This window comes from Musca domestica, unplaced genomic scaffold (assembly GCF_030504385.1).
Source record: "Musca domestica strain aabys unplaced genomic scaffold, Musca_domestica.polishedcontigs.V.1.1 1, whole genome shotgun sequence".
Lineage (NCBI taxonomy): Eukaryota > Metazoa > Arthropoda > Insecta > Diptera > Muscidae > Musca > Musca domestica.
The window spans coordinates 50,911,889-50,924,616 of NW_026712114.1; the positions used below are offsets into that span (position 1 = coordinate 50,911,889).

Below are 12,728 nucleotides of genomic sequence, written 5' to 3' on the forward strand. Positions count from 1 at the left end.
TGACTCAGAGTGTTGACAAAATAATGTGTATTATGTCCTCATATAACGGTACGTTCGGAAGACGGATTTGTCTAATTGATATTTTTAGTTCATAATGGATTCCAGCTCTTATATCCACCATATAAACGTACCTCCAGATATTCAATATTTGGATCATTTTACCCACATTTTTTTCACGAAATAGTTTCAATTTTTTTATTTAAAGATTGTAATGGATCACAACATTGTCTTATTGGTCCACATTTATTTGGTATTTTGAAAACCGATCTCACTAGTATTTGTAGTTTTAAGTAGGAAATGTTCGAATATTTAGCTACCTTTTTATACCCTCTACCATAGCATGGAGGGTATATTAAGTTTGTCATTCCGTTTGTAACACCTCGAAATATACATTTTAGACCCCACAAAGTCTACATATATATAAAATTCTATGTCGATTTAGCGATGTCCGTCCCTCTGTGGAAATCACTCTAGTTTCCGAATGAAATGAAGTAGGTTGATAAAATTTTATTCAAATGTATATTATTTCTGCAGGACTTTTCATTTTCGTGCAGTTCATGTAAGTGCACGTTTTGATATAGCCTCCCATACAATGATACCTCCCTGTTTTCGGTATTTTCGTGATTTAAGCGACATTATTCACGGGAAGTGTTTTAGACTTAGTCCGTAATGGATAATACAGCCTTTGACAGAAAATTGTCTGCGCAGGTCCACACCTTCGTATAGCCCCCATATAACGGCACCTTCCGATATTCGATATCTTGATGATTTTAGCGACATTATTCACCGGAATTGTTTCAAATTTGGTATTTGAAGTTCGTAATGGATACTATAGCCTATTACAGCGTGTGCAGGTCCACGTTTTGGTATAGGCCCCATATAATGGTACCGCCTAATATTCGGTATTTTGATGATTTTAGCTACATTATTCATTTGAATTTTTGTAATGGCTTATGTCAAAATTTGTCTATGCAGGTCCATGTCGTCGTATAGACTTTAATATAAGGGCTACATTCGGTATTTTTTTAGATTTTAACATAATTTTTAACGGATTTTATTTTATTTATTTATTTATTTATTTTATTTATTTTTTTTTTTTGAAAATTGCTAAATTCGTTCCAAATGGTAGAAGATATTCAAAGTTCTGCCCAGTTGAACTTACTGATATTTTACTTATTTATATTGAATATTATATTTCTGCAACCCATTTATCCTTTTTTTTTTTTTTTTTTTGTAAAGACCCACATATTTTCTTTTTTCAAATTTAGGCTCAAATTAAGTCCAATACATAATTATTAAAGATTGTTTTAATGTGTATATGAGCCGCTTTGCTCTATTTAATTTAGTAATTATTTTTTTTACTTTTCACATCTTTAAATATTTGCATCTAAGGACAAATGTTTGTACATCGTATATTTCTGACCCGAAGTTTTCAGCATTATAATTTTTTCTGTATTGATCATTTTTATGTTCATATTGCTTACAATCATAAACATAACTGTATATTTAACACAGATGTTTAAATCAGTCCACTTTCAGCATTATCCTTCTTTCCTTTTAGAGTAAATTTTATATTTTACAAACATAAATACAAATGTATTTAACACATATGTTTTCCCAAAAGTCCATATATGTTCCTTATTTTCTTAAATATACACAACACTTTGCAACATCTAAGAAAAACACACTCTTTTCCAATTAGTACTTTGTACTTTTCCTCACACCAGCACCAGCAACAACACTAATAGGCTTAATCCTCATTTCCTAAATCCTTTGGCTTCACAATGGTAATATAATCTGGTTTGCAGATTTGCACATGCATTTCACAATATACAAAACATATGCACATACATACATTTGCCAATGCAAATTAACACAGTATTATGTTTGGGGAAACCATACAAGTAGTGAGTGCTAAAAACATATATTCTTAACAATTTTCGCAAATCTATTTAACAAATGTTACGAAGTTTTTCCAAGTGAAACTAATAGTTGATTGATTTAAAGTAGCACTTGTGGGATTTCAACACACTTTTTTATTTGAACTTATTTTGAAACAATATTTTTTTTTTATTTTTATATTTGTCATATATCAGTTATTATCTTATTTCCCAAAAAAAAAATATTTCATAAAAATAATTAAACAAAAAATCATACACACCATTTTATTAATTGGATTAAATTATTCTTAATTACTACATAAAAAATCTGTTTCAAAATGTTTTGTATTATTATCCACCAAATTTTTTTTTTATTTTTTATCGTATATCCTTTATTATCCTTCGAAAAGTCCTTTGAATTGGTTTAAATATATCCTTTACAGGATATATTTATTTCAAATTGAATCTTTCCTTTTGCAGTTTATTTTTTGTTAACGGTTTCTGTTTTTCAACGGTTTTTTATTTATATTTCCCGCTACTGTGCCAAGGCACGTCCGAACCTTAGCACATGTAAGGTGTTTCTGAGGAAAATTTTTCGCAAATTTGAACTCAAATAAACCAAGATGTATTTTTACCGTTACCACTAATTGGATTGTACCACATTTCATTGAACTAGGCGTTCGAAATTAGACTAGTTCTTCCTCAAATATTTGTAGCTGTGTTTTCATTTCAAATTTTGCCATTTCCGTTTTAGATTTAACGTCAAAGTTTACTAACCTTTCCAGCAACCTAGACAGACATGTCGGCAGAGAGAGAGCCCAAATAAGCGCATGTCTTTTGTTTTTTTTTTTTTTTAATTTTTCTCTTGGATTGAAATACGCATGTCCCAAAACATTGTTTTGAAAAGAGAAGCATGAAAATATAAAACGAATCAGCTTAAAGTTACTATAATATCCTCATGAAAATTACATTACTAAGATCTTGAAATCATTGAAAATTAAAAAAAAAAAAAAAACAAGTAAAAAAGCAACTATGTATGTTCGGCCGTGTCGGCCGTGCCACTATTTGGAAGAAACTTAAAAAAAAATCCGTTGAAAAATGCCTCTAAAATTTAAAACAAATCTGAATATCATGTGTTGCAGTTAGACGGGGGAACAAGAAAACGTGGACCCCCTCTATAAACAATTATCTGCCAGCGTGGGTGGTGGGTATTATAAACTCCAAATACCAACTTGGAGATAACTCTAAAAAATATAGTAATCTTTCAATAACAGAAATTCTGCGGACCTACAATCCTGCGTCGCCGTGACCGTAAAATGGCTCGTAAGCTGAACACATCGCAAAATTCCATTCGGCAAATATTGAAAAATGAGCTCAGGGTAAAGCCATTGAAATTCCAAAAAGTGCAAGAACTTACACCGCAACAGAAAGAAAGTAAGCTCAAAAGAGCTAAAGAGTTGCTTTGCTTGGCCGAAAGTAGTTAACTACCGAATTTGGTCTTATCCGATGAGAAAACATTCGTTGTCCAGCAGTTTATAAACCAACAAAATGATCGTGTTTACTTGCCAAAGGGGTCAGCTGTAAACTCAGAACTCAAGAGCCGGCCATGGTAATGGTGTGGACCGCCATAACAGCTGATGATTGCTCTCCTGCGCTCTGCGCTGGAAATGAAGCGATGAACCTGACTTTGTATCCATTCGACCGCGGCATCAGAATAAACGCCGAATATTATAGCGAAAATATGCTGGAGGGTGTATTAAAGCCTTGGACACGCAAATATTTGGGCCGCAGATCTTGGACATTCCAACAGGACTCAGCACCATCGCACTCAGCAAGCGCCACCCAAGAATGAATACAAACTCAGGTTCCTCGCTTCATTTCCAGCGTACAATGGCCACCAAAATCTCCGGATACCAACCCGTTGGACTATTGTGTCTGGAGTATTTTGGAAAGCAAGGTTGGCACTAAAATACAAAAATGATTATCTCAAGCAAGCGCTTCGCCGGAATGGGCCAAAATACCGCAGAGCAACATTCAGGCAGCGTGTAACGGTTTCATTGGCCGTTTGAAGGCCATAATTAATGTCAAAGATGACCGATTCGAACAAATCTTAAGTTATTCTAAAATTTTATGCTATTTTCGAAATTTTTTGCTTTCATTCAAAAAAATTAAAAAAAAAAAATGTAAAAATTATTGCGTTTGACTTTGTTGCAGTTTTTTTATCTCATCCTGTATTCATGATCAGCATAAAACTCTATTGTCTATAGAGGTTCCCGTTTTGGTATGGTACCGTTATATGGGCTCACCCACTTATTTAAAAGTTTAACAGCATTATTGGCCTTTATAGAATGCAATGGTTCAATTGAGTGTTTGTATTTGTATCCCTGATTTATTTAGAGTAAATATAGAAAATAGGCGAATTCTTGGTAGAATTTAAAAAAGTCTTCTGAAGACATAAGACCTTACGTAAGTCTCTTAACAAATATAACTTTTATATTCAATTCATCTGATCTTAGTATTTTCAAAATTTTCTATATATATAAAAATTTTCTAATTATTTCCTACCTATATATTTCCTTCAACATTCCAGTAGAATTTTTTTATGGGTAAAAGGTCTCTTAAAGAAGGTCTTCTAAAGATAATCTTTATATAGAAATTTACTAAATCTCTTCTATAGGAGACCTTAAGATCTTTCCTAACCAACGAATTTTTTTTAAGAAATTTGTTTCAAATTAAAGTTTATTTTAATGGCAATTGCTTGTAATTCTAAGTAATCCAAAGTACACATGTAGCCCTTCAAATGAACCAATGTTGGAAAAGCCTCGTTGTCTGACTAATTGCCTTCGCAAGCACGTTTGTTTGTATTTCCTCGTTTTTTGCGTATTTCTACCCATGTCCACACAAGAACATTTGTTCAGATTGTGGATAGGCATGTCTAGACGAATAACGTTAAATTTAAGTCCATGCGCTTAAAGGTTACCCATGACAAACAGAAAACATTATTGTAAGTCTTCGTTAAAACATTAATAACGATAACGAATCTATTTGGTATTAAATGGGTATTATAGATGGAAAACAAATTGTTTCTACTTCTTACAGACATGCAAATTTTGTTCTTGGGGCTGAAAAAAAAACCTTTAGTATGGGTCATGGGCAAGGATAATCATAATTAGATGTTCGTCACAAAAATTGTTACTTGTAAGTTATGACGATTTTCAATATTGTTATTTAAAGATATATAAAATTATATTTATAGACTGTTTCTTTATTATTTTTTTTTTTATACACATTTAGAAAAGCAAGATTCAAAGACAAATATACATTTTCCTTGTTACATTCCTTGTCTACGGCCAAAAAAAAAAAAAAAAAAAAAAAAAAAAAAAAACACTAGGGAACATATTCTACATGTTGTAGTAGAGCCAAGACTTGGCCTTGTATAACTTTTTAAATTGATTATATTTTGAAAATTCTGTCAAGTTTTGTTTTTTTTTTAAATAATTTGTTTATTTTTATTTCAATTTTAACATGCAAAAAATGGTAAAAATATAGACAGATTGTTCGCGAATTAAAAAACTTATTTGCAAATCTATAACATAGAATTAAAAAAAAGAGTAAAATAAATAAAATATTACATTTTAATTGTGGTAATTTTGCGATATAACCAACTATAGTAGACATTTTCTTTACTATACTCCTTATCTTCGGCCCCAAAACACTCGGAAATATTGGGCGGGAAAATATTCTCCATGTTGTAGTAGAACGTAGACTTGACTTCGCGTAACTTATTTTTCGATTTCATTGTAATTCTCCGAGAATGTGGATCTTTACCCTCTAAATGTTCACGAATATAGTGAGCCGACAATTGAATTTCCATTTCATCTACCAACGAATCATTTATTGAATCAATAATTCGTGGTGGTTTACGTAAAAGCTGATCGCACACTTCATAGTAAACGCTGCTTATGTTCAAGTGGATGTGAATCATTAGTAAATGTTCTAATGTACAATGGATTTGTAGTAATTTTGAAAGTATCTTAGCTGTTTCGTTTTCATCAAAATTACTATTCTTAAAACCTATCACATCATTTTTCATGATGTTTACATTGCTTTTGACATCGTTGTGGAGCAGGGTTTTACGCATAGCAGCACTGTCCTGCAATACAGCATTGCGTAAAGATTTTCGAACATTTGGTACGGCAGATGAGTTTTCCTTATTCTCTTGGGCAGCGCTGTAAAACATATTTTTATAATAACCTTGGAAATATATAGGAATAAAATGTTTACCCTTTATTTTTCAAATCATTGGCACTGCATATTTTACTCTCCACGAATATGTATTCATAATCTTTATATAATTTTTCCAACCCAATTTCCAATAGCAGCTCCAATGGCTCAGACCCCGAAAGACATGGTATGGCCAAACGGCGATTGGCAACTTCGGTTATAATTTCAGCCAAGCGGTTTTTATTTGTTGGTGTATTCTTAAAAAAATAATGAATAAATAAAAAAATTGAATTTTAAAAATGAAACTCAAAAATAGCCTTCACTCACAACTTACCACAATATTACAACGGGCAGCACATTGAAATAAAATATTGAATGCCATTTTTAAATCTTTGTAGGAAGAGCATCCTATTTAAAAAAAATCAAATTAATAGAAGCACAAAAAATTTCATGTTATTTACTTTTTAAAATATCCCATAACTTGTCAGTTAGATCTGATAAGCGTCTTGTTTTGGCACTTTGTATGACATCTTCAATATCACGTTCGGCTCCACTGTTAGAATCAATTTCCGATATTTCGGTCATAACTTTGTTGATATTTTCACGCAGTTCGCCCATTTCGATGCCTCTAAAATATATAAAAAGCGAGGAAAAACGTAATTCCAAATGAATGGGGTTGTTTCATTCGCTCTCCCATTTGCAAAATTTATTTATCTTTTTATTCAAAATCCTTGAAGCGAAACTGAAGGATTATATTTTTTCTAGATTTATATTATCTCCTATGACAAAATGATTTAATGATTTCTATAATAAATTGTTGGCTACTAAAAGCTATGGGATTGTGATTTATAAACCAGCTAATGACTTATTGAGGAAATAATCCAATCATTAAGAACTTTGAAAGCAGTATGAGTATGGAAAAACGATTGCAGAAAATCTACGAAGCAGATATTTTCTTTAATTATTAAAACAGGGCAAAGAATATGGATTAAGAAGACACTAAATCGGTGAACAATAACTTGCAAACTAAAGACATACTATCTCACTATTTTGTGTACATTTGTACGCAGTACACAGCACAGTTTTCTAGGTGTAGGTCGGCATAAATAATAAACTCATAAATATATTATCACACAATACTACTTACATGCCACATCTGTATATCGGATCCTTTGAAATGTCAGCACTTTCGGCTTGCTTGTACGACAAAATATCATCACGAATTGTCGTTAAAATTCTTAATTGATTTATGAAAACCTCTGTCGAAGAAGACGATTCACTCAAACGATAGGTTTGTGTCAATGTTACCTCACAAGTATTCAAATCAATAAGTGATGGTACCATCGAAGCCGTCGACCATGAACACTTTAATGATATATTCGATTTCACATGATAGGTATTTTCAATATGAGTTTTTACCATTGATCCTTTACCAATCAGGGAATAATGTTGTTGCAATAGACTCTGGGTTGTAACACAGTACGAAGGTACAACACCCATGTAAGTTATAATGCCACGAACTGCATGCTGTGGTGAAAATTCGTATTGCAAGAGCAGAGTTTTCGCAGCATCTGCACCAGAACAAAGAAACCACACTGAGCCGTGGGCATCTTTTGCGGCGGGACTACGTTGAAATTCAGAGCCACAGATAATAGATCTTGCCTTCTCAACCGGTATGCCTTTATGATATTCTTCTTCCATTTTCCATGGATTTGTGGCAATTAAATTCAAATCCAGCGACATATCGGCAATGGCATCCACTTCACAGTCATCTTTCAATGGACTACCCGTCAAATCCAAGTCATCTGGAGATTTGCCAATTTTTAATTTTGATGGAGACATAAAGTTCATAGGTTTGGCTTTCGAACGATCCTTGAAATGTATTTTTGTTATTGTTGGCGCAACACTACCATAAACATTTACGTCTTACCTCAATATAAAATAGCACAACCTTCCCAGCATTTTCATGTGGACCAATTACATTGTTGATATACGATGGGCTGGCTGCATAAGTGATCATGTAATTATTATCATATTTCCTTAACAATGTTGCATATATATTCGCTAAATTCGATGCAGAAGTCATTTTTGGACGATGTCTGTTGATTTCAGTCCGCGGCTTGCAGTATTTAAAAATTCCTTCTTTTTGGCACAACGCTGTGGTTGCCACATAATAATTGTTCTGTCTTGAAAATGCACACAAGGTGTCGCTTTACGCAGTATATGCCATGTCTCCAATTATTGGCATGGTAGAAGAATACAGGTAGATGCATTAACGCTTAGGAACATTGATATGTGGACATTTTTAAAATGTTTTTTTTTTTTTTCAAAAATATGTAGATTTTTATAAGTTTTCTTATGATATGCGCTTTTCAACAATTTTTATTTTTTATTTGGTGCTTTATTTAAGGTTAGCTTGGCATAATTCATTGTAAAATTATGAAGGTAAAGTCATACAATGTGTTTGCATTTTTTTCATAATAATTATTTTGAGAACATATCATTATAAAAATGTTTATTTACAAATCCATTGTCAGAGATGGCAACCTATTTTCTCCAAAGTGTTATTGGACAAGGTAAACAACAGAAAATGCAGAGATGGACATACTTATTTGAAATGACATTACCTTTTTGATTTTACCATGGCATAATTAATAGAAGGTTTCAAAGAATGATAACATTTTGTTAAAGATAATGGTAGTGGCGTTTTATTAATTGAATTATCAATAAATTTTAATAAACTAAAAACGACGAAAAATTAATTTTTTTGATTAAAGTTCCTAAATTTAAGGAATATACTTGCTAAAATTAGGAAGGAAACATCTGAGTGAAAAGAAAGAAAATGTTGTTTTCTCTCTTTCCCAAGTCTATTGTCTGTAAGGTATTACTTTCGCTAAATTCTAGAAACTTGGAAAATTAGATGCAACCGTGGTACAATAACGAGGTACAACAGCTTCGCATACAAACAAGTTGTTTAATTTTTTCAATATTTTTCAAGAAAATTGAAAAATTAAGCTTAAAATCAAAGATGTTTGCTTATTACTGCGAACATTTTCTTTTTATTTTTTAGGTTGGCTGTCTTCCCAACTTGTGGCATTAAGTCTTCTAGATTTAACATTAATTTGACCGGCACCTTTATTAATTTTAACTTATTATTTTAACTTTTTTTCAATACTCATTTTTATTTAAATTTTGGTGTCCATTTTTAAGGTTTCACCAGTCCGTTTTAGACTGTTTTCTTTTGGAATTTATTGACATGTTATCGCATTTCTTCTAATTTTCCGTTCCCTTATTTTTTGAGCACACCTAAATTAGAATGGCATTTCGTAATTTTTCTAAAAAAAAATTGCAAAAATAGTAGATGCTTGCAGGTTCTGGAACAGAGGAAATACTAACCGAAGTCGGTAAGACTCAGAAAAAATGCACACAACCACGTATAGAATTTTGAAAACAAAAATGGAAATCTTTATATTTTCTTTCATAATTTGTTTGAAATATCAACCGTTGTTATTATAGGCTGTCTTTGTTATTATTGGGGTCAGTACATGGTAGATGAATACTGGTAGTCGCATCGACACAGCTGAAATAGAAAATTTTGAATGAAAAATTATTCAAATTCGTTAAAATTTATTGAAAATACATATCATAATAACCTCCGATTGGCGTCGTATAGGAAAACATATACAAATTTACGTATTTTTAAAGAAACATTTAACAATTTTTGACATATCAATGTTCTTAAGCGTTGATGCATCTACCTATATTCTTCTACCATGGGGTCAGTATGTATGTGGCAGTTAATTACAACTCTCTTTAATATAAACTCTCTTGTGTAAACGCAACGCTACTGAGCCAATTCTATGTGTGGCCATGTTACTTGTGTTTCATTGTTGAATGACAGATAAACATTCGGTAAACATTGCAATTGACAGGCAGAACGGGACGCACGTGTATCTAGTGTTTTGAATAGAATTAGAGTTTCGGACTATTTTTTTATTGTTCTCAATATTAACTAAAAGAAATGACTGAATTGGATATTCAGGGCTCTGAATCTGAATACACTTCAGAGGATGAATCCGAAGAAGAGGTAAAATATAAAATAATTTGATTAATATCAGCGCTACTCTACAATCTGTCATCTATTTCAGTTGCAAGAGGCATTTGCTCGTGGTGACTTGAAGCCTGGACTAAATATTGAATACCAAAAGAGAGAAAAAGTTAACAACATCGTAAGTATTGTGTAAAATCGCATATACGGAGTAATAAGTAATAACAAGTGTTCATTTTAGTCTGGACTTCTTGCCAAGGCCGACGAAATAAAACTTGATTTGCCATGGGTTGAACGAATGGATATGATAAACGATTTAGCACCCCTCGCCCCTGAAATGGCTATTGCTTTGGAAAAACACGAGCAAAAAAGAGCAAACTTGTTTAAAGGCAATGCCAAAATTCCATATGTACGTCCAGAAGAAGATCCCGTGCTAAATGATTTCAAACGTGAAATGTTATTTCATCGTCAAGCTCAAGCCGCGGTCATTGAAGGCATACGCCGCCTACATGAGTTGGGTATCAAAACAAAAAGACCTGATGACTATTTCGCTGAAATGGCTAAATCAGATGAACACATGCAAAAGGTTCGGGCAAATCTAATGGCCAAACAGGAGGGACAAGCGAAATCTGAAAGAATCAGACAGATAAGAGAACAACGTAAAATGGGTAAAATATTGGCCAAACAAACGAAAGTACAAAGAGAAATGGAAAAGAAAGACATGCTCGATAAGTTGAAGAAGTTCCGTAAGGGCAAATTGAAGAATTTAGACTTCCTTGAGGATGCCAAGGCACTGGAGGCGAAAACAAAGAAAACAGCTGAGAAACGGAAACAACGTGATAAGAAATTCGGTTTTGGTGGCAAGAAGAAGGGTATGAAGCGCAATACAAAGGCGTCTGCTGCAGGTTTGGAGAACACAAAGGTACCTAGGCGTCGTGTTGGTTCAAAGGCTGCACCAGGCAGCAAACGTTTGGGAAAATCCAGACGCATGAAAAATAAAAGTAAAAAATAGATATAAGTTTTGATAATTATAAAGGATATATAATTGCAGATGTATTTTTATAAATAAATGTAGGTTGTATTCAATATAATACAGGAGCTTTTTATTATTTTTAATTCCATTGCATTGCATTGCAAATGCCAATATTTAAGCCCCAAGAGTGACTTTTTGCTAATATATCAGAATTCAAATTGCATACCAATTATGAAATATTATTACTTTTTTTGTTATCGTAAATTGAGCTTTATCTAAAATTGTTACTCTACTAGTGGATTGCTTTAATTTCATATCAATGCCTATGCAGAAATATGTAATTCGTTACATACACCAACAAATTAATATTAAACAATTTTCTACGATTTATTTTTAATTTATTTACTATTCTTCACATATTTTCGACTTCTTTTTACTTTTTTTCTTTTTAGAAACAAGTTTTTCGGCAGAGATCTCAGTATCTTCTTGTTCTTCAGCTTTATACATATTATCTGCCTGTAATTCCAGAGTGCCCGTATCTTCGATGGCATCAACTTCCTTGTGTTTCTTCTTCTTTTTGTGTTTCACTTCAATTTCTGTAGGATTTTCATCGCTGCCTTCCTTATGCTTCTTTCTCTTTTTGGGATTCTCTGAAGAGATAACTTCAGGTTCCGCAGATACACTGATATTTTCAATATCTTCTCCCGGGTTTTCTAATTTATGTTTTTTCTTCTTTTTGGGCTTGGGTGGAGTATCTTCTGTTATCGTGCCAAAATCCATACTTTCTTTTTCATTTTTCTGTTTACGTTTCTTCTTTTTCTTTTCTTGTTTCTCTGGCAATTCATCATCTGTAGCATTTGTTACCTCCAATTTAGGTGTTTTATTCTTCTTGTCATCTGTTGAAAATCCTTCCTCAACCTTGCTGCTTTTGGCCGCCATCATTTTAGCTAAAAGCTCTTTTTCCTGTTGTTCTATTCTTGCCAATTTCCCACTTAATTTCAGACCATGTCTGGCGCCTTTATGGGCAGTTCTACCACCACAAGCTTTAAACAATTCCTCATCCGTTAAAACGTTTACCATGGGAATTTCAATTTCACTGGCTTCTGGGCGATTGTCTTTTTCGATTTCTGCACCACGACTTGTCAGAGTGGCGGACTGTATGAAATTATTGTACGATTCAGAATTTCCCTTTGCTTTTTTTAGCTTTTTAACAGAATAGCCCTTTGTGGTTATTTCTACTCCATCTGCCTCGTTTTTCAAATCCACTGTAATTGATTCCCCGTCTTGTTTGATGTCGACATTGTTGGCAGCATCATTGAAGACCCTTTCCCACCAATGATTATTAAAATCCGTGGCAGCAAGATCAACTCCAAAACCAGATTTATCGAATTTCAGATTGGCTCGCAAAGCTTTCGATATACCGCTGTTTGTTTTTCCAAGGCCGTCACCGTCCTTCCAGCCATATTTTTCAAGGATTTTACGAGCAAAATCCATTTAAGCAGCACGTGTACTCAGATTCGAACCAAACTCAATCAAAACATAAACATATCGGAATATACGATGAAACATGTTATCGATAGCTGCTTGGACATGTTGCCATATT

The 12,728-nt window shown here is 32.9% G+C and overlaps 4 protein-coding genes across 5 annotated transcripts in view; 1 reads left to right on the forward strand and 3 right to left on the reverse strand.

Moving 5' to 3' along the window:
* The window catches only part of LOC101889961 (chaoptin), a 32,356-nt gene extending 29,890 nt beyond the window's left edge, over positions 1–2,466 (reverse strand). Inside the window, exon 1 of one of the 2 annotated variants that reach the window (XM_059123867.1) lies at positions 2,162–2,466. In XM_059123867.1, coding sequence (XP_058979850.1) covers positions 2,162–2,164 — 3 coding nt within the window. In that variant the 5' untranslated portion in view covers positions 2,165–2,466. The remainder of the gene's footprint in view (positions 1–2,161) is intronic. The other variant, XM_059123862.1, reaches the window with a different exon arrangement.
* A 2,658-nt stretch (positions 2,467–5,124) lies between these two features.
* Positions 5,125–8,282, reverse strand: LOC101891153 (protein zwilch). Its single transcript, XM_005176313.4, has 6 exons — positions 8,035–8,282; positions 7,252–7,976; positions 6,566–6,732; positions 6,439–6,512; positions 6,165–6,361; positions 5,125–6,109 (listed from the first exon to the last, which is right to left on the reverse strand). The coding sequence occupies exons 1-6, from the start codon at positions 8,188–8,190 to the stop codon at positions 5,509–5,511; spliced, it is 1,920 nt and encodes a 639-aa protein (XP_005176370.1). The 5' UTR covers positions 8,191–8,282; the 3' UTR covers positions 5,125–5,508.
* Positions 8,283–10,002: 1,720 nt separating this feature from the next.
* On the forward strand, positions 10,003–11,243 carry LOC101889619 (probable rRNA-processing protein EBP2 homolog). The gene is made up of 3 exons (XM_005176304.4): positions 10,003–10,191; positions 10,253–10,333; positions 10,394–11,243. Exons 1-3 carry the CDS (start codon positions 10,126–10,128, stop codon positions 11,162–11,164), a joined length of 918 nt encoding a protein of 305 aa, XP_005176361.2. The 5' UTR covers positions 10,003–10,125; the 3' UTR covers positions 11,165–11,243.
* A 258-nt stretch (positions 11,244–11,501) lies between these two features.
* On the reverse strand, positions 11,502–12,681 carry LOC101890981 (G patch domain-containing protein 4). Its single transcript, XM_005176312.4, has one exon. The coding sequence runs from the start codon at positions 12,617–12,619 to the stop codon at positions 11,531–11,533; it is 1,089 nt and encodes a 362-aa protein (XP_005176369.2). The 5' UTR covers positions 12,620–12,681; the 3' UTR covers positions 11,502–11,530.
* Positions 12,682–12,728: the final 47 nt, after the last annotated feature.